This window comes from Solanum dulcamara, chromosome 4 (genome assembly GCF_947179165.1).
Source record: "Solanum dulcamara chromosome 4, daSolDulc1.2, whole genome shotgun sequence".
In the NCBI taxonomy this organism is placed as follows: domain Eukaryota; kingdom Viridiplantae; phylum Streptophyta; class Magnoliopsida; order Solanales; family Solanaceae; genus Solanum; species Solanum dulcamara.
This window is the reverse complement of record NC_077240.1, coordinates 8306246-8327666: the sequence shown is the minus strand read 5'-3', so window position 1 is coordinate 8327666 and position 21421 is coordinate 8306246. Positions and strand designations below refer to the sequence as shown.

General features: G+C 36.3%; 3 protein-coding genes across 3 annotated transcripts; 2 read left to right on the top strand and 1 right to left on the bottom strand.

Moving 5' to 3' along the window:
• The first annotated feature begins 1463 nt into the window (after window positions 1-1463).
• LOC129885977 (PHD finger protein Alfin1-like) lies at window positions 1464-6952 on the top strand. Its single transcript, XM_055960476.1, has 5 exons — window positions 1464-2021; window positions 2164-2196; window positions 3809-4037; window positions 6272-6392; window positions 6484-6952. The coding sequence occupies exons 1-5, from the start codon at window positions 1934-1936 to the stop codon at window positions 6760-6762; spliced, it is 750 nt and encodes a 249-aa protein (XP_055816451.1). The 5' UTR covers window positions 1464-1933; the 3' UTR covers window positions 6763-6952.
• Window positions 6953-7043: 91 nt separating this feature from the next.
• LOC129885976 (pentatricopeptide repeat-containing protein At1g14470) lies at window positions 7044-9989 on the bottom strand. The gene has a single exon (XM_055960475.1). The coding sequence runs from the start codon at window positions 9748-9750 to the stop codon at window positions 7474-7476; it is 2277 nt and encodes a 758-aa protein (XP_055816450.1). The 5' UTR covers window positions 9751-9989; the 3' UTR covers window positions 7044-7473.
• Window positions 9990-11335: 1346 nt separating this feature from the next.
• Window positions 11336-19376, top strand: LOC129885974 (histidine--tRNA ligase, cytoplasmic). The gene is made up of 7 exons (XM_055960472.1): window positions 11336-12847; window positions 14316-14495; window positions 15334-15591; window positions 16009-16143; window positions 17556-17834; window positions 18415-18555; window positions 18904-19376. The coding sequence occupies exons 1-7, from the start codon at window positions 11498-11500 to the stop codon at window positions 19201-19203; spliced, it is 2643 nt and encodes an 880-aa protein (XP_055816447.1). The 5' UTR covers window positions 11336-11497; the 3' UTR covers window positions 19204-19376.
• Window positions 19377-21421: the final 2045 nt, after the last annotated feature.

Here is a 21421-nt window from a genome sequence, read left to right as displayed (position 1 = left end):
GGCATCTTGTCAAAGAGCTCTTTTGCAGAAGCCAAATCACCAACTTTTGCATATGTCGAAATCATTGCATTCCATGTAACTAAGTTGTTGTATGTCAAGTAGTGCAGTCTTAGCAAAGCAATTCAAGTGACACCCTTATAATCTTGATAAGTCCCTTGGCAAGGCTAGCATCTTCATGTGAAGAAAATGACAGCAACCAATGTAGTTTCATCAGGGCAAACTCCACAACTCATCATCATCTCATTAAACAACCTTATAACCTCTTCAGCACACCCATTTTGAACATACCCCAACACAACACCTCTCTCCGGCATTTGGTCAAAATACTTTTTACCATTCTCCAAATCTTTCCCTCTTGAATACCCAACAAACTCCTCGCTTCAACTTCATTCCCCCAATTCCAATACCCCGATCTCGGCGGGAATTTCATCAAACAGTTCCCGTGCAATCTCCAAAAGCACAAACATTCCCATAATCGCATTGCGAATGAAACTATCCAAATCATGATTCAATGAGCATCCTCAGCAGCATGTTATACTAACCTTTGTAAAAACAAAGTCACATATACCAGAATTTAAGGGACTGAGGGGAAGAACAATCCATGAACATAATATGTCAAAGTGGATAAATAAGAAAATACAAAAAGAGGGAAACTAAAGCTACAATGACCCTTTCAGCTTGATAAACTTTGACTCACGTCTATATAAAACATATTCTTTGGATCTAATATCCATTAAATCTTGGGTATTTACAAAATATCAGAACATTTGGTGTTGCCCCGTTTTTGGCGATCAAATTCACTAATCAGTTGATAAACGAATCAGTCAAACCCTAAAAATAATCCCAAATTAGGTGGAATCATTTTTGGATATAAAAAAATCACAATAAGATAAACTTTTAGGTTAGCAATCAACTTCCTTTTTAATTCTTATTTGGAATTGACTATAACAATGTTGCTTCCAAAGGAACAATGGTGCAATTGAAGCTGCGTCACAACCAAAAGAATCTTTTTGGGTATCTTTTATCATATCAGATAATTCTATTTATCAAAGCTTGAACTAATTTTGTGATTATATATTCACTTCACCATGGAACATTGAATGAAACTCTTGAAAGAACAATTAACTTTTTTTTTAACCCTTTATACTTTTTTCATTTCAGAAAAAGTAAAACCTTTTGATAACTATAAAAGCCAAATAGCTATCCATGGTATTTCGATCCCCAATCTTTTATTGAAAACAAGAAATGTCAAAATCAAAACCCACAAAACGCAACATTATATCCTTCGTTTTTACACCTCTGCCTCATCATCAAACAAGAAGAAAAGAAGACAGAAGAAGAGTCCCTCTCCATTCTCCAAGGCAAAAAAATCATCTAAGTTTCTAACCAATAAAATATTCTCAACTTGGACTATTACGACTACAATTTATTTTTTTTAACAAGAAATAAAAAGACATTTCACATCAGATTTCTCATATCTCTCTGCCACAATTTTTTATTTTTGAAAAAAACGATAGATCCAAGTACTATTACAGTAGTGGCTACATGCATCTATTTACCAAAAAAGAAACAAAAATAAATGAGCTTCTATAACCCTCTCCCCACGCATCCCACAACCCCACTTTCCTCTCTCTTCTCTCTCTCTCTCTCTCTCTCTCTCTCTCTCTCTCATTCTCTCTATATCCGTTTCTTACAATTTCTCTAGTTACTTCTTACAATTTCTCAGTAAAAATTTGAGCTTTTCTCTTTATGAATCTTCATTTTCACAGCACATAGCAAACTAGTTTTAAAATTGGGGCAATATGAAGAGGAAACCCTAGCTCTTGGGGGAAAAACCCTAATTTTCTTCAACCCACTTCTTGTTTTTTTTTTTTTTCAAAGACTCGATTTTTTATTGTGGGGTTGTTAAAAATTGCGTGAAGACAAGGAAAATATGGAAAATACGGTACCTAGGACTGTAGAAGAAGTATTCAACGATTTCAAAGGTCGTAGAGCTGGTTTAATCAAAGCACTTACTACAGGTTTGTAGTTTTGTTTCCTTTTTTTCTTGGAATTTTCATGCACTTTTATGGGGTTTTAAGCATAATCACTTGTGGGTGTTTCTCAATTTTGTTGGTTTTGCTAATTATGATGTTCTTGAATTTTTTTAAAAAATTATTGCAGATGTCGAAAAGTTTTATCAGCAGTGTGATCCTGGTAAGTTTTCTGCTGCTCAGTTTTTGATTGGATTTGTCGTGTTCCATCAATATTTTCACATAATTGGTTCTTCTGTGCTATGAGCTTGAGGTGTATTTCTAAATGCAGTATATTTCATATAGGCTATAGCTTTTAGTTTCCGAGACTGTTTCTTTTGTTGTCCTGTTTTTTCTGTAAATTTCTGCTGTTTTATGTTCCTACTGTATTTTGGGATTTCATTGTTTTGGTAGAGTGATTAAGCAACTTGATTAGGACTTTGTGAGACTTAATATATCAGAATTTTATAATTTGCTTCTTGTCCCCTTTTTGTGTCAGTTTGTAATTTCAATGTTGTTTGTCCCAGGGAGTGGCCTAAAACTCATGGTTAGAGCTTTCTGACTATTTACATAATTTTGTCATTTGATGTTCTTCTTTGGCTGTTATGCGGAATGGAAAGATCATATCTTTATTAAGTAGTTAAGTGTCGCCTTCAATCTGAAAGAGTAATTCTTCTGCATTTTCAACAGAATTATCATGATGTCAAAACTGCTTTCCAGAACATGAGTTGTAAAAATGAGATCATTACTTAGAATTTTATGTCATTTAGTGAGAGTGTCATTGTCAGAAGTATTCTGGCCGTAGTCTTGATGACTTTTTGTCAATTCTCAAGGAAGAAGAGGTGTAAAACTTCTTTTATGTAGCAATGATCATCATTTCTCTATCACAGTGACGCAGTGTCTCCAATCATCATTTATCTTGTTTATGATGGGTAAAAGTGCATATGATTCCAGTGTGTTTTCATGACCTTTTTGATGTAGATGCATTAGGTGTATATGCATACTTAAGGTGTCGGACTCTGGATGCAGTTTAGTTAAAGTGGGTTGAAGTATGTGGTCACTGTGAGAGCATGCTAAATTGTCACCTTGTGATTAGCAATGTTCTTGTCTTCTTTTTTCTCTTTCTTGGTAAGTTTTTTCTTTCTCTTTTTGATTTTTCTTTGGGCCGTAGGTGAGAGTTCTGTATTTCTGGTCTCTGAAAAAACAATTTGGCAATTTCTTGTGCCAGTATTCATGAATTGTTTTTGAAGTATTTGATATAGTAGGGAAACATTCCGGGGCTTTATCCCGAACATTTGATTCCTCTCTTTTATGCAGTGTCTAACTGTTTATACTTATTCGATAGTCTCTGTTAAGAACTCTATTTTGAAGAACTGGTCTAAATTCTTTATTTCGTTGCTGTTATTTGCTTTGTTCCCATTTGCGAAACTGATCATTATGAACTTTCTGACAATGATATCGATAGACTACTCCCTCTATGTTTCAAACAGTTGTGTCAGTCTTTATGATAGTTTATATCTCTCTTAAATGTTTTTAGTCCGATCGATTACACAGTTATTTAAGGTTTTGTAGTTTATTACGGCTGGAAGTTGTAAGGATGATTGATTTTTCTCTTGTGTTGCATCATTCTTCTCCCCTTCATTTCACAGCTTGCCCTCTCTTTATCCTTGATTTGAGGCTTGTTGGGTGTTTTCCCTCATTGGATGTGCAATTCTTGTTTTCTATAGATCACTTATGCTGACCAATTATGAAGTATTTATGGCAATTTCTGAATTTAACCATATGTTTACTTTCAGAAAAGGAGAACTTGTGTCTCTATGGGCTTCCTAATGAAACATGGGAAGTAAACCTTCCTGTAGAGGAGGTGCCACCAGAACTTCCGGAGCCAGCATTGGGCATAAACTTTGCACGTGATGGAATGCAAGAGAAAGATTGGTTATCACTTGTTGCTGTTCACAGTGATTCATGGCTTCTTTCTGTTGCATTCTACTTTGGTGCACGGTTTGGGTTCGGCAAGAGTGAAAGGTAAAACAAAATCTGTTACCAATAGATTTCACCTTTATTGTTTTAACTGTCTTGCAAACTTAGTCCTATCCGTTGTATTCCATTTGAATGTGTGTGTTTTACCTGTTTGATGGAAGACATTGGAGGCCTGGGGCGACCTTTTGGCAAATGTAAATTGGTGTTGTGCCATGTGCTTCCCTGCTATTAAATTCTGTGCGGATTTCTCTCCCTCCTTTCTAAACTGTCTTGCATTGTCTATTAGGTAGTTTTTTCTTGATTTCTTTTTATCTTTTCAGGGGTGGATCTAGTAGCATAAGTTGAGCTGCTTCATTGCCATAGCTGTTCCCCCATGCTGTTTAAAACTCACATTTTTCCCATAGGAGCTTACTTTTCAGTTTTTGTTGAACTCCATGTTTTTTTTTTGTTTTTTTTTTTGCTGCATCTTCTTGATGCATATTAATGACTCATCTTACTTCATCTAAAAAAAAAAACCTCTCCTTCCCAAGCATTTAGTGCATCTAGAACTTGTGTGCTCCATTGTTCTATTTTAGGGAGATTAGCTTCTGTGATTGCTGTCCCTTTTTTTGTTTCGTAGGTGAGATCATTTTTCCATGAGAAGTCACAGAAGAAATTTAGTCAACAGTCATGCTATGAAAGTCTCTCTTTTTTGGAATTGTTTCTTCCTAACCCGTGCAGTCGGAGCTCTCTTTTTCCCCTTCAATCGCTGTTGAAGAAATTGGTATATGTATTCCTTTTTTTGTCTTCTTTCTACGTGTTTGACCTATTTGCTGCTCCTCATTGAAGTATGTCGACCCAACAATCAATCTATCATGAATTAGGCCTAATCCAAAACAAGTTGGGTTTGATTCACCATATCCGCTTCCGTCACTCCAAGATTCGGTATTTAGAATTCATCATAGTTTGACGATCTTATGCTTGCCGTTAATCTACTCCAAATCTTCTCCTTTGTCGGCATATGAAAGCTCACATAGACAGAGTTGTGGTTGATTGATGGTGTTGAGTTTAAAACATCTTTTTCATTCTAAGGGTATACTTTATTCGCAAAGCACCAAGAAGGTGCAAATATATTGAGTTTATGACGATAAAACTCTAAAAATATAAGTCTTAGCTGTAATTAGAATTACTAAGTTAGAACTCTAGAATAGAGTATTGCGAGCAGTTAAATTATTTAGGCAATATATAGAAGTCCAACTTCAACCAAAGTTCATTTAGTGAGAGTTCTCATCTTCAAACTAAGTTCATTTGGTCAGTGTTTCATATTCTTTGCGTCATGAAATATGAGTTATTTCTTTGTCTTGGTGAGCATAATGATGACTTGTTGCAATGATATTCTTTGGTGTTGAGATTCCAGACATCTTCCATTTTTAGTTGTCTACTATAGAATTTGTTTACCATTACCTTATAAATAAGGATCATAGATTTGCAACGCCCTTTGTCCTTTCACTATTCTAGGAAGGTTATTTGGTGCTAGTTGTTACAAAAGCAAATCCATTCACTAAGTGACGTTTGTTGTGGCATCATTGAATAAGATAATGTTTGGTTCAGCAAAGCTAAGAATGCCTGACATGTCGAGATGTTTACCATCAGCTGGTGTATCTGGATGTATTATCTTGGAATAAAATAGTGCTCAGCTGAGTGAACAGCTGGAGTTCTGACATCTTGAGAGGTTTACTGTCAGCTGTTATTATTGGCTGTAGCCTGTAGCATCATTGAATATTAGTGCTTAGTGTGTAAGCCAAGGATGTCTAACGTTTCGGTACATTCAGGATGGCACAAATGCTGTATAATGATGGGAGAAACTTCCATGTAGCAGGTTTTTGCCCCTCTTTTCTACCCTTGAGTCCACCACTTTTTGTGTCTGCTGCCATTGTAGGTTGGAGAATATTGATGGATGTGAAAATATCACTGAAATCGTTATAAGCTGGAGTTTATACTGGGAATCTGGCTGCATGGGATTACATAAGCATGCGTACATGTCCAGAAATGTTAACTTAAATTTGCCCAGCTAGAGTCCAATCTCATTAATGTGGCTTCCTATGTTGCTCGGATTCTTCAGAAACGCCGATGGGGTGCGTGTCGGATTCTCCAAGATTAATGCATTTTTGGAGGATCCGACACGAGTACGGCATCAATGTTGGAGAGTCCGAGCAACAAAGGTGGCTTCCATTGGTTAAACGGTTATCTAATATTAATTCAGGGAGGATAATTGTTTTATTTGGAAATCATATATACAGGAAGAGGCTTTTCCAAATGACGAATGATCTCCCAACAGTGTTTGAGGTCGTTACTGGAGCTGCTAAGCAGGCACGCGATGCCGCTCACAACAATAGCAGCAAAAGCAAATCAAGTGGAAAGGTTCTCATATACTGGACCTAACATATATAGTTCCTGTTTTTTATCCATTTTGTTTGAGCATATGTTTTCAGCTATTATCTTTGATTTTCAGCCTCGACAGCCAGAGCCCCAGCCCAAGGAAGTAAAGGTGTCTCCACCTAAAATGGAGGATGAAAGTGGGGAGGAGGAGGAAGAGGAAGAAGAAGAAGAACAAGGGGCAACTCTCTGTGGAGCTTGTGGTGATAATTATGCCACTGATGAATTCTGGATTTGCTGTGATATTTGCGAGAGATGGTTCCATGGCAAATGTGTGAAGATTACCCCAGCAAAAGCTGAGCATATCAAGCAGTACAAGTGTCCTAGTTGCAGTAGCAAGAGAGCTAGAGTTTAAAATTTGTGGCAATTTTAGAGCAACATCTATTAAGTGGAGGTGTTGGAAGGCCTAGGACTTTTAGCTCAGCTATCAAATGTGTAATCTATGTCAAAGTTAAATGTTTGCTGACGGGATGTCCATTTGAAGAACATTTGCTTTCTGTTATCTTGCTTTTGGATTGTGTTTCAGATGAAATTTGTGCCTGTTATCTTGTGTTTGAGGATCCATTTTTCATCTTCTTTTACTTTAATGGCTTGTCTAGATACTACATTGCAATAGTATGAGGAATTCAGAAACGTTTGTGATCCTTAGTCTTGAATACCGGAACAACGACCTGCTTAAACTTGTTAAAATGAGGTATTGAAACAAATTAAGTTGCTGATGGAACCAAAAACATTCCGACAATCGTCACCCATCAACTTGCTTTCATTATTTGTCTGGATCAAATACTTAACATTCATAATACTAAAATCAAATCAACCAAAAATAACCTTTCGTGAACCATTTCTCTATGTTCAAGTGTATTTTTACCCACACAACATAAATAATGCTGCTGGAACAAACTAACCAGCCGAACATGGCTGTCGCAAGCAGTCACCGAGCATACTGGCAAGATTCAGCAAATTGCCATAGCCTAAAATGACAGACTATTTTTCTGTAAGCTGGTCAATATTGCTTATCTGAGAACAAAACATCTTATATCAGTGTGGTTGGTACAACAAGGCATGACTACCAATAGTCTTCACAAGAACACTGCCCTTCACTGAAGCAGTGGAACCGATTATTATCCCTTACAATGATCTCCCTCCCCTCCATCTTTGAAATGATTTTGATTGCTGTGTGGCAATCCCGACATATCCTAAGATTCTTCACCACCCTGATGACCGAGTGTGGTTCAGTAACAAGAAGAGCAAAAGCCACAGCCAACTTCTCGCTGTGGGTCCCTACCATCTCTTCCATCTCTTCTTCTTCAACGTCTTTTAAAACACAGCTCTTATCAGCCATATATCCAGCTAGCCTAATCTTCTTTTCTGTTTCAGAGAGCACTCTATGAATATCTGCTGATCGCTCATGTGACCTGTCACCCACTATAAACTTGTGCATCTCCCCCTCGTGTTCAATCCAACTCCATCCAGTCGTCTTCCTTACTCCTCCGATTGTCATCAACCCTCTCACCCTGTCTACATCTTCCCATCTTCTTGCTTTGGCATATATGTTTGAAAGCAAAACATAATTACCTGAATTTTCTGGTTCTATTTCAAAGAGCTTACTAGCAGCAAACTCTCCAAGGTCTATCCTTTTGTGAACTCGACTAGCATGTAAGAGAGAACCATATACGCCTGCATGTGGATGCATTGCCATACTTCCAATCAAACATTTTGCTTCGTCTAGTTTACCATTTCTACCTAACAAATCAACCATGCATGCATAGTGATCGGAGTCTGGATCTTTGATTGAATCAAATATCCTTCGACCTTCTTCTAGCAGTCCACCATGACTACATGCTGTTAGTACCCCAATATAGGTTATTCGATCTGGTTCAATATTTTCTTTCTTCATCTTCCACAACAATTCAACAGCTTCTATGGCATTGCCATAAGCTGCAAAACCTGTAATCAATGTGTTATAAGAAATCACATCTCTGGCTTCCATTGACTGGAAAACTCTCTCAGCATCCTTCATATTACCGCACTTGGAATACATGAAAATTAGAGCATTATAACATGAAATGCTCAGTTTGATTTGATGCTTTTGCATGAAATTCACTGCCCAATTGCCAAATTCCAAAGCCCCAAGGTGGCCACAGGCCGAGATCACACTAACCATGGTGACTTCATCTGGCAGCACATCTTTTGCTATCATATCTTTGAAAAGGTCAATAGCCATTTTTGATTGTCCATTTTGAGCATAACCAGCTATAATTGAATTCCAAGAGATGACATTCTTCTCAGGCACCTTATCAAAGAGCCCTCTTGCAGAAGCCAAATCACCAACTCTTGCATACGCCGAAATCATAGCATTCCATGTAACTAAGTTCTTGAACGTACCTAATTCATCAAAGATCTTCCTAGCCATAGCAAGGTTCCCACACTTAGCATACATGTCAAGTAGCGCAGTTTTTGCAAAACAATTTAAGCGAACACTCTTCTTATTTATTATCTTTACAAGCCCCTCGGCAAGGCTAGCATCACCATACGAAGAACACAAAGAAATGACAGTAACCCATGTAGTTTCATCAGGACAAACCCCACAACTCATCATCTCATTAAACAACCTGATTACCTCTTCAGCACACCCATTTTGAGCATACCCCGACAACATTGCATTCCAAGACACAACACTTCTCTCCGGCATTTGATCAAAATACTTTCTAGCATTCTCCAAATCGTTCCTTCGTGAATAACCAGTAACCATTGCAGTCCAAGTAACCACATTCTTCTCGGACATCAAATCAAACAAACTCCTCGCTTCAACTTCATTCCCCCAATTCCAATATCCTGAAATCATAGCATTCCAATCTGCAACAGCTCTCTCAGGAATTTCATCAAACAGTTCCCGCGCAATCTCCAAAGGCCCAAACTTTCCATACATGTCAATAATCGCATTTCGAACGAACCTATCCCAATCATGACCCATTTTGATACAATGAGCATGGAACACAATGCCCCATTTTCCAGATGCTTTGACGAGAATCGGATATACAAAGGCATCAGGGGCTACATTGCATTTCTGCATCTTGTCAAACAGGTAGAGAACATCACTATGGGCACCCAATTGAGAGTAGAACTTGAGAATATTAGTGAAAACGAAGACATTGGGTTGGTGGACTGAATCGAAAACTCGGCTAACATAAGTGGGAGGAGCGTGATGGCGCGTGCAGAGATTGATGAGCTGCGCCACCCAATAGTTGTCGGAGTAGAGAGAGTGTTGAAAGAGCTGTGCATGAAGCTGTTTCAAGTGGTTTAGTTTGGTGGATTTCAATGCAGCCGTTTGCAAGTGTGACATTAGAATTTACAACACCTTTTTTCAGTGCCAGCATTCGCCCTTTTTGTTAACTAACTCAATACAAGACTTGATAAATAATAGCGTAAGACCACGCCCCAAGCAAAATAAATACTCATTTACAATTCAAATCAACACTTAATTTCACACAAATATCAAATTAAATCAAAATTGTTGAAGAAGAAGCAGATTGAAATTACTTCATATCCATTAGTAATGCCTACAATTACTATTTCACAAAGTCCAATCCTTAATATGGAATATGATATCATTGAGTAATAACTACACAATCAGAAAATATTGCACAAATATATCATATCATAGTAGTATTACATCTTAGTAGTTTGAATAGCTACCCTTTGAACTAAATGTAGTTGTTTTCCTTTCCTTATGCAGTTTCTCAACGCTTGATTGTCCAAAGATCTTTACTTGCATTAGAAACAAAATTAAATAAAAGAAACAAAACCAAAATTAAGTAAAGTTTAATACTCCCTCTATTTCATATTAACTGAATTTATGAGGCAATGCAAAAATATTAAGAATAACATTTAAGAACATAACTTGAATCATTCTTTTCACTATTGTCTTTTATAAAATCATAAATATAACCTTACAAGTAATGTGATTTATCTCCTAAAAAATATAAAACTTCAATAAATGAAAAGACAAATATGAAAAAAGTTTCAAACATGCATCTTTAATTTTGAACAATTCAATTATTTTGAACAATAAAAAATCTCTCAAAAATTTAATTAATATGGAATAAAGAGAGTACTTGCATTAGAAAACAATGTACTTAAGACTAAAACAAGAGTCAAGACTCTAATTTAGACAGTAACGCAAAGACGAAGAAGCCCACAAAAAACAATGAGAATCTTTATTGCTAATACAAATTGATTCTTCAAAAATATCCCAATTATCTGTGGTGGGTTTGGAGGGAAATTTTTCTGTTTCATTTTGTTTTCTTCGATTTCTACGAATTTTTTTACTTCTTGTTCTCTGCTGCTACTACTGACTGCAGCCATTTTTATAACCTTACACTTTGTTTGGATGGTTATTTCATATTGTATTGTATTTGTGTTGAATTATATCGTATTGTATTGTTTTAATGAATACAACGTTTAATTGATTATATCGTTCTCTGTCGTTACATATTCATAATTTGAACGATAAACGTAACGACATATTCATAATTTGAACGATAAACGTATAAGAAGTTATAGCGTACGGGATAGTTCAAGGTAAGGTAAATGATAAAATATAATTATTTAATAATAATGAAACTAAAATGAGTAGAAAATATTAAGATAATGACGCGATCATACCAAATCAATCGTTACACAAAATGAATTTTTTTATTATTATCTAACGATAAATTTAAATAATACGATATGATACAATTTAAATAACAAGCATTGTATTTAGACTAACAATACTATACAAGAAATAACAACCCTCCAAACAAGGGGTTAATAGCGAGTTTAACCTTAACCCTAGTCCCTAGAACGTATATTCAATTGGTTTTAAGAGAAAAAGAAGAGAAGCAAAAAGACACTAAAAACCACTCAAGCCCAACGATGACCCAAAACCCAAAGCTCCTTCGGGCGAACCCATTTGTAAAACCTAATTCCCCAAATTCCATTTCAGTAGCCCATATTCCCCAAAAAACCCTTAATTCTTTTCACCTTCTAATCCCTTCGCTGGCAATTTTGCCGGAAAACCCAACACCTTTTTTCCGATTAGGTAATCCATGGCGGAAGAGAGACGCGTGGTTACAGTGGGCGGAAAAGGCTCATTACTGTCATCTTCCTCTGTATTTGAAATTGCCAATGGACTCAGTCGTCTGAGCATAGACTCTTCAGCACTCTCCAAAGTATCGTCGTCCTCCAATTCTAAAACCAGCAAGACTAATACGCCTACACAATCTGCCACATTTTCAATCCTAAGTAATTTAGCACCCGAGGAGGCTAGAGCTTCTCTCGTGGTCCTCCTAAACAAGCTTTCGCTTTCTTCTTCCACTTCCGCAGCTGTCAATCAGCTCTCTGATATTATCCTCAAGGATGTGTCATTGTCCTCTAATTTACAAATTTCGTTTGATAACACTATTGATGGCGTTTCCCCAGGTGATTTTTCTGTGGCAGCAATAGCTGGAATCTCCGCTATCTTGGATCATCGAAGTTCAGCTTTGTCTGTTATTACTGATGCTGTTGCCGCCTTGTCCTGCGAGGCCTTGGGGGCCGATATTTCAGCTTTCAACTTGAATGATTCCGGTGATGGTTCATCTGCCAAGGACGTTGTTTCCGTGGCTTCTGACTTGAAGATCTTGCTTAACGGTTCGAAATTTGTTAACCGTGAGAGCGATGAACCTTCAGTTTCTGGTGTTCCCGTGGTGCACGGCAAGTTTAGGGAGATTTGCCGGCTCCTGCACTCCAGCACTCGTGTCCAATTGAACTCTGCAATTGTATCCAATTCTGGATCTTCTGGTACATCCAGCTCCATGTGCACCACGGTGTTTTCTTTGGCTGTGGCCATCAAGGATTTGGGTAACATCAGTTATAACCGAGCAAAGCACATTGTGGATTCTCGCATTGCTGATGAAGATGAATTTCCTGCAATGCTGCTAAAAGAATGTCCTCGCCCTGATCAGCTAAAAGCTCTTTTTGCATCTTTGGTGTCAGCTCACTCGGAGGAGGACTATGTTAAGTTCTCACATGATGTCAGCTCTTTACTGGTGATGGTAGAACAAATAATTTCCTGGGAAGCCCTGGCTGCTTTCTTTTCCATCGAAGGAAAGGACTTCATTACTCAAGGTGATACGAGTGTAGGCGAGGACAGTGCAAAGACAGCAGGTAAAAAAGGAGGAAAGAAAAAGAAGATTCTAGGTAAAGGTACCACGGCTCTGGTGCAGTTTTTGAAGGATAGGCTGCTGAGCATGCCAATTCAGACTGAAGCGTCCCAGAATGTCATGGTTTTGGAGAATTTCGTTCGCAATTTCTTGGCACTACTGGACCCAAAGGACTTGGGATTTGACACTTTACTGAAAAAGGTGAAAGATATCGTGGAAAGCAATGAAAGCCGCCGGTTGCCTAAACTACCAAAGGTAGTGGACCATGCTATGTTATCTTTCTTCCACTCATTTTTCAAATCATTTTTAGAGCGCAAAGTAGGCTATTTTTCTGCTGCTTCGGTATGATCCACTCCTCACCTTATTGAATTATTCATAGCAGTTTGATTCCAATAATTAGGCAACTGGTTGAACAGTTGGCTGTCTTCTTTATTTGTTTATGTGAAAAGATGTGTGGGAGTAGGCCTGCTAAATTTGATTTTGGTACCAGATCACGTGATATGATTAACATCCAACCCGAATCCTTAAGAAAATGGTGGAATGGTCTAAGACACTTATAAACTCGTGTATGCCCTTTTCATCCGATGTAATATATTATGTAGATCAATTGTTTGTTTGGTACTTTGCAGGATACAAACAAGTAATTAGCTGGAAATAGTTAAGTTTTTTTTAGTTCAACCTTGGTGATTAACCAGAACTTTCGAAACATTTTTTTTCAAGTGCAAGAAAAACAGAAATTGGCAACTCTTGTGTAGGATATAAATATATTTCCTTTAATATTTACTACTTTTGAATAAAATCCTTGTAATAAAGTGTCAAGTTTATCTAAAGCAAAAGTAATCTAACTCTTATGCTTTCTCTCAATTACTTTTTCAACACTTTATTATTCACGAGGTAGTGGTAAGGTCTGCGTACACTCTACCCTCCTCAGACCCCACTTTGTGGGATTTCACTGGGTACGTTGTTGTTAACACTTTAATATTCAATTTGGCAAAGACAATTGTTATGCTTTTGCTCAATGTATGCACTTATGGAATAGTTACTGTCCATGTGAAGTTTGGTGGTGGTATTCCATCAACTGGATGGAAATTTTGAAGATTGTACACTAGCTTGTAGACGATGCAATGACAATAATTAAATGACCCATAATGAGAGGATCCAAAGGTGGAGTCTGAATTATGAAAGCCTATGTTTTTTTGGATAAGTGAGTGAAAGTTATGAGGCCATAACGACTGTGAATCCCTCTGGACCCAAGAGAAATTGTGTGGCAAAGTTTTTTTGATAAGCTTTATGGCTAATATTTGATAGAAGGCTAAATAATTTGAGACTCAGGCATTCTGCAGTAAAATTGATGTGCAAGTGTATCCCTATTTCATTGGGTGTCTTGCATGTAGAAGTTGGAGTCTCATCTCTGAATGTGGTAGGTTTCATCCCCTTGATAGAAAGAGGAAGTACATCCTTAATTTACCGTCACAATGTTTTCCTGTTTCCCGTTGGATAATTTACTTTCCTGATCAAATAATGTTAGATGAACGTAAAATTAGTAATTGGGGAACTAAAATGCCTTCTTTTTAACTCCTAATATTCTTTATTGTCTCGTCATTGTAACATCAACTTTAGAAGGAATATCAATAGTTTTAGCTCTTTTTTCTAGGTGCACAAAATGGATGTAGTTAATGTTTCATCTTCAGCGAAATTTAAATGTTCAATTCTTTTGTGACAGGGAACACGTGATTTTGCAAAGGAACAGATGGCTATAAGAGAGAGAGCTTTCTCAATTATCACTGAAGTTTTTAAAAGGCATGGTGCTGCTGCTTTGGACACTCCTGCTTTTGAAATGCGAGAGACTCTGATGGGGAAATATGGAGAAGACTCAAAATTGATATATGACCTTGCGGATCAGGTTTATTAGTTGTTTCAAATGCTATTTATTGGTTGAGTTTTGTTGGTGCATCTTGTCACATGGGAGTTCCACACATGCACACATAATTTCGACCTTTTGGACATGTATTCAAGAGTGTGACCTAGCATCAATGAAGCTGAATGAACCGTGGGATATCATGGTTCAAATTCCAATAGAGGCAAAAAACGTTAGGAGGTTTCTTTCCATTTGTTTAATGGATCTCTATCCACAAAGCTTGTTTTGATGGAAGTTAGTGGGTACCTAGTGGATGCGACACTGTAGAGATGCGCACAAGCTGCCCATAACCCAACGTTGTCAAAAAATAAGTAAACATATAAATATAATTGGGACAACGGTGTGGAGTAGTTGGTTTCTCAAAAAGGAATTGTGAGATCTTGTTGGAAGTATTTCATATTTCTGTTCACTAAGATTTCAGTAACTGCAACTTGTCCTTTCCCCATCATTTAATTATATAAATTAGAATATTGATGATTTTATTGGTGTATGTATTTCATTTACATTTGATTTTCCTTATAAAGGCTTCACCTTTTTGCATGATTATTAGAAATTTGTCTTCCTGTTGAACTCCCTGTGTTCTTCTAATCCCTACTTCTCGTAGTGCGAATTGTATGTTTTGCTGTTCTTTAAATACAAAACTGATATTTAGCTTGGACAGGGAAAGGTCTTTCTTTTTAGAATTTAAAAGCAAATATGAGTCTGATTGTGTTAAGTATTCACAGATTATGTGCATTTTATTGTTTCATTATTTACAATATGAGTTGTGCATTATTCCTGATCTTTTTGTGCTGATTTCTCCTTCCACCGATAACATTTGCAGGGGGGAGAACTTTGTTCTCTTCGTTATGACCTGACAGTTCCGTTTGCTAGATACGTAGCAATGAATGGTCTGACATCCTTCAAGCGTTATCAGATAGCTAAGGTGTACAGAAGAGATAATCCGTCTAAGGGTAGATATCGTGAATTTTACCAATGTGATTTTGATATAGCTGGTCAGTTTGAGAAGATGATGCCTGATTTTGAGGTCATAAAGATTTTGACCGAGTTGTTAGATGAGCTTGATATTGGAGAGTATGAGGTAAACTTTCTAATGGTTCTCTACCCTTGTTCAAATTCAATCTATGCTTGTTTAGTTGTCCTTGGAATGATATTCAATGGACACTTTATATTTTCGTCCCCAATCACTAGAAAATTGTCTTAAAATATTTGCATGCTCCCGTGTCCCCTCGTCCTCCCTGTGCTTCCTCTCAAGTCATTAACTTACATTACCACGGTATTTTTGGTTATTTCATTGGGATCATCTAAATCTTCTACTTGTTTGGTTGCAATGCATATCTATCAGGAGTTGTACCATTTCCATGTATATATAGATTATCTTTATGTTTCTTATAATCCAGAACATTGTGGTTCTTTTCTCATGCAATCTCAAGGAATCATCTGTCCTATTAGTGGTATATGGCATTACTAATTATGTAAATCTTCTCTCCTTATTCAGGTAAAGCTTAATCACAGAAAGCTGCTTGATGGTATGTTGGCTATATGCGGGGTGCCACAAGAGAAGTTCAGAACCATTTGTTCAAGCATTGACAAGCTAGATAAACAATCCTTTGAGCAGATAAAAAAAGAAATGGTGAGGCATAGTCTCCAGTAGGCATAAAGTTGTATGTTTTATTAAGATGGCTATTCAATATTATATCTGTTATTGGTGTTTTGCATGGTACTGGCGTTCTATTGCTAGTTTTGGCATCTCTCGTTCTTGTTTCTCCATATGTTGGCATTTCAGTGATCTTTGAAGTTATCTCAGAGTTCGGCTGTTGACTCCTAGTCTAAAAATGTGTTACTAAAGGATCAATTCTCCTATAATTAACACAAAACCGAAAACAATTGGAACTAAATGTGCTGATTCTTGTGCTGTTATTGACAATGTAGGAAAAACACCTAATGATTGTATCTTCTCTTCCATATCTCTTATCATGTCCCTTATCCAACTCCAAAAGATCACTTTTCACTTGCTTAGACTACTTGAAACTACCTACATTTACACTTCATTTCTTCTCTTGTCCATTGCATGGACTGCCAAAGTTTCTTCACCTCACTGGTTTTTGTCTCATATTTTTTTGGGTGTTTGCCGGTGGGAGGGGGATTTAGTTTTCTAAATTCCAGAAATTTAAGGTTGTAGTAGTTTGAGTTCTTTTTCTAAACACAATGTGAACAATAGAGCCAATCAGCAGGGCTAGAAGATGAGAATGCTTGACGGCCCATTGATCCTGTTTGGTATGGTTTTACCATATCTTCCTGATTCTTTTACCAAGTCATAACTTGGTCTAACTGGACGGGACTGCTCCTGATTCCCAGTTGAACAGTTCAACTGGCTGGTAAACATTGAAGAACGGATAAAAATAATAAAGGGAAGAAATGTTAACGGTCTTCTATGTTTCCGTCGCTTTTTCCTTGGGGCGTGTGTGTATACCAGGATGATCTTGAATTTCATTGCGCAATGTAATTTTGTTTTCATAATTCATTTTCATCAGTTCTTGTGGGCTCCTAGCATGTTAGAAGGTAAGGGATCTCTGAAGGTTAGTCCCTCTTCATGATTTTTGCTCATATCTTACTACAATATGTAATTTTATTTTGACAACAATATGTAAATTCATTATCAAAAGGTAACAATAATTCAATTGTTTTTATTGATAAGAATTAACACTACTTGCCCCATTGGGTAGTTTTATTTGATTATCTAATTATCTGAAGTCATTTTTGTTCCAAGTATCTTTGCGCGTATTTCAGTCATTTACTCCCTCGTAATTTATTCAGTGATATTTCACTTTTCAAGGTCCATTAATCAGCTTCAGGGTGGAATTAGACATCGGTATTTAATCTAAAAATACTAAGGGACTTAGGAATGAGATGAAAAATACTGTGTTTCTAGAATTTTAAATCGAAATACTCAAAAGACTTGTGTTAAAAATCTGTCAAATATTATCTTTTAGAAACAGTACGAGTATGAATTAGCACTCTAATGCGGCTGTCATTTTGTAACAGGTGGATGAGAAAGGCTTAAGCAATGAGATATCAGACAGAATTGGTTCATTTGTCAAATGGAGGGGACCTCCTGTGGAATTATTATCTAAGCTCAAGCAGGAACACAGTTTTTTGGAGAATAATGAATGTTCACTTGCTTTGGATGAATTAGAGATTATGTTTAAAGCTCTTGAGAAGTCAAAGTGTATTGACAGAGTGGTTTTTGACTTGAGCCTTGCAAGAGGCCTTGATTACTACACAGGAGTCATATTTGAAGCTGTCTTTAAAGGAGCTGCTCAGGTAGATCTCTGGGTTAGCTAATAAGTTCTAGTTCCGGTTACCTATGCTTTGCGACTTTGACTTGTCGATGTGGTGGTTATCAATTCATATTTTGTGTAGTTAGGCATCTAAGATGTACATATAAATGTCCGAGTTAACAACATTGTCAGGAGTCTGAAGTATCTCTTAAGTACTTGTAATAATTTTGCTTTGACTTCCATATTGCTGAAATGTAATCTATACTGGAGTAACCAGTGTAAATTATTATAGGTTCTTCTGTCTCACATTATATGTTCAGAGTTAAACACTGTCAACCTAGGTAATTGACTCTTCCCAAGGTGAACAGCAGATTCTCAAGCCTCCAAGTGTGGCCTTGTTTTCTTTAATGTCTTCTGCATCATTATACCTTGATAAAAGACCTCGATCTGTTGTATCAAATTGGATAGTGAAGTTCTAGTATTTTGATTATGGCATAGACCTATATATAACTCTCAGTTCCTACTGCTATGTTCCTCCTATTATATGTGTATGTGCATGAAATGTTCGTAAATTAAAGTTTCTCTTCTGTGATCACTTACCACTGGTCTGGAAATACCTGCAGGTTGGTTCGATTGCTGCTGGTGGACGTTATGACAATCTGATAGGGATGTTTGGCACACGCCAAGTTCCCTCTGTTGGGATCAGTCTGGGAATAGAGAGAGTATTTGCAATCATGGAACAGCTTCAGAAAGACAAGAATCAGGTGATAATAAACATATATGATTTGTTTTGAAATAAACTTTGGTAGTTTTCATCTTTTTCAACTTGTTGCACGTCAAATAAATAAGTAAATAAGAGTGTGTCCTCTTGAGCCTTTTTTAAGATTCTAGATGAAATAGTTCACATAATTCCATACTACAACAAACCTACTCAAGACCTCTGATGAATGTCCTAAATTTGTTGCATAGTGCTAGCTCCATTTCATTTCTACCTATTATTTTTTTATGCTCCTCCCTCTTTTCTCTCTCTCCACGTTTTTCTCTGAAAGTGTTAACTTAAGCACAATCCGTGTCATTGATGGTATCATTATTTTCCTTGAACAATTTTCCAGGAAATCCGAGCCACTGAAACTCAAGTTCTCGTTAGCATTCTTGGTGATGACAGTGCTTTAGCTGCTGAACTGGTTGGTGAATTGTGGAATGCTAAAGTGAAAGCAGAATTCATGATCCATAAAAAAGTAATGAAGCACATTGATCGGGCCAGAGATTCGAGGATCCCTTGGATGGTACTTGTTGGTGAACGCGAACTTAGTGAAGGAGTTGTAAAATTGAAGGATGTTGTTGCAGCTATTGACTATGAGGTCCCCAGAGGTAAGCTTGTGGACGATCTATGCAGACGATTAGGCATGTAATATCTTAAGCTCTTTGTATTGGTAGATTGGATCATTGAAACAAGATTCCATTTTTGGGGGTTTAAAATCCACCATGTTGGTGGGGCGTTAGACATTGACCCTTGCCCATTAATCCACAAAAGAAGTTACATTTTGAGAATCCATTACATATGAAATAAACTAAAGTGAGACTATGTAAGTGCATTTTACAGTGAGGACTCCTTCCTTTAACAGTCTTAACCTTGAAAAATATCAACGCGTACAAAAGAACTATGTATTAGTTCTGTGTCGCCTGAATTTAAAACTTGTTTTAGTAGCACCCATCACATTTGTAACATGCATTTTTAACTTGTTATAGTTAATATACATGCATTTTTACTTCATTAAATAAATTCTAATAAATTTAGTCAAGTCAATTTGGTGTAAAGACTAGAAGGGCACAACTATTTACCATTTGAAATAGTAGCCAGTTACCTTACTAGAGGCCTCGGAAAATGGAAAATGTAAAACTTTTTATCAATGGATTCAAGCCCCCCCCCCCCCCCCAAACCCAAACCAGAAGCACAACAGATTCTTTTATTTTAAAAAAAACAATAAGTAAGAAAATAAAAAATAAATTTTCACATATATAATACAAGTAAAATGTATGCCTAACTATGACCGCGACTTGCCTCTTTTTGTCTTCTCAAAATAGGAATAAGAATTGCGTACACATCATTCTCTTCAAACTTCACTTATAGAATTATTGTATGTTATTGTTATTATTGTATGGCCGCTACTAAACTATGTGGCTCGATTGAGACTTGTTCCAACAAACAAACATTTGATGTGTGACATTGTGATGATCCTACGAACATTTCTTGAACCATCTCACTCCAACTTTATATCATTATCATTATTAGCCAAAATACAAATGAAATAATGCTCCTTAACCTAATCTAAAAAGTAAAAAAGTTGTAATGTCTATATATTGGTACTTTCTCCTTGGATCATCTATATATATTTATAGTAGCACACAACTTAATGTACCAAACATTCATTGCATGTATGTTTCAGGTCCTTTTCTTTTGTTTTAAGAATCTCCTCTAATCAAGACAGCCCCTTTTAGCAAATATTAGAACACGTATATCCACGTTACACCACTTATCCATATGCTTCTTACAACCATATACTTTACTTTATACCCCTCCGGGCATCTTTACTTATTCATTATATTATTTTGAAATGTCTAATAATATTTGTCCAGTTTATAAAATCAATGAACAATTTACCATAGTGTGCCTATTTCATCCTTGCAAATGAGCGAAAAAATCATGTTCTATAGCACAAATTTCTTACTGCTTTGTGGTGGGAAAAACTTTTGTTTCTAGGAGTGTTGGTTTCTTGACTTAATACATCAATAATGCAAACACCAAGAGATTTACATTAAAACTATGAACTTTTAGATGGGATTAATTATTGAATAATCACTAAATTAATTGAGAAGAACTTATCCATATCACCATATGCTAAGAACATGTTAGTGAAATGATTAACGAATAGGACATTAAAACAGTGCATGTGGCAATTGTTTGCAGGCTACTAATTAACGTGTTTCTAAAGAAAGCGATAGTAATCAAATTATCTCTTGTATATATTTTAAGACAGATCTTTGTATACCCCAATATTTGACTAATGGATCCATCACATGCTTAAGAGATTAGCAAAACCATTAATCTCTAATCTTTTCTTTTTTGATTAATCTAATCCCATCCAATTAAATTGAAAAAATTTAATTTTCAGAAAATTAAAATGAGGACATTTTGAAAAAGGAACGTGATTGGAAGAGGGTGTCAAGAAAATTTTATTGTATGTCACTCTTTCATGTACAAATATATATACGCATAATATAAAGAAGAGATAAACGCAGTATCGAACCCATTATGTCTAATCTAGATCCACTAATGGGAGGATTATTTTTGTGCACAAAGCACATGCTTTGGCAATATAAAATAATGATTATTAGGTTTAAGGGTTGATTGATACTATTTTATCATTTGAATACTATATATTTGCATATATTTGACCAAACAGTATGGTTTGAAGATTTGGATCTTGAATAAATAGAAAAAAAGATTATTAAAGTTGTGTGTTGATGGATGAACACTTGGTGTTGTAGTCAAGTCTTTCATAATCGACAGAGAGGTCCCTCATAAAATAAATACAAACACGCATAGCCCACTTTTGTTAGTTAGTGTTT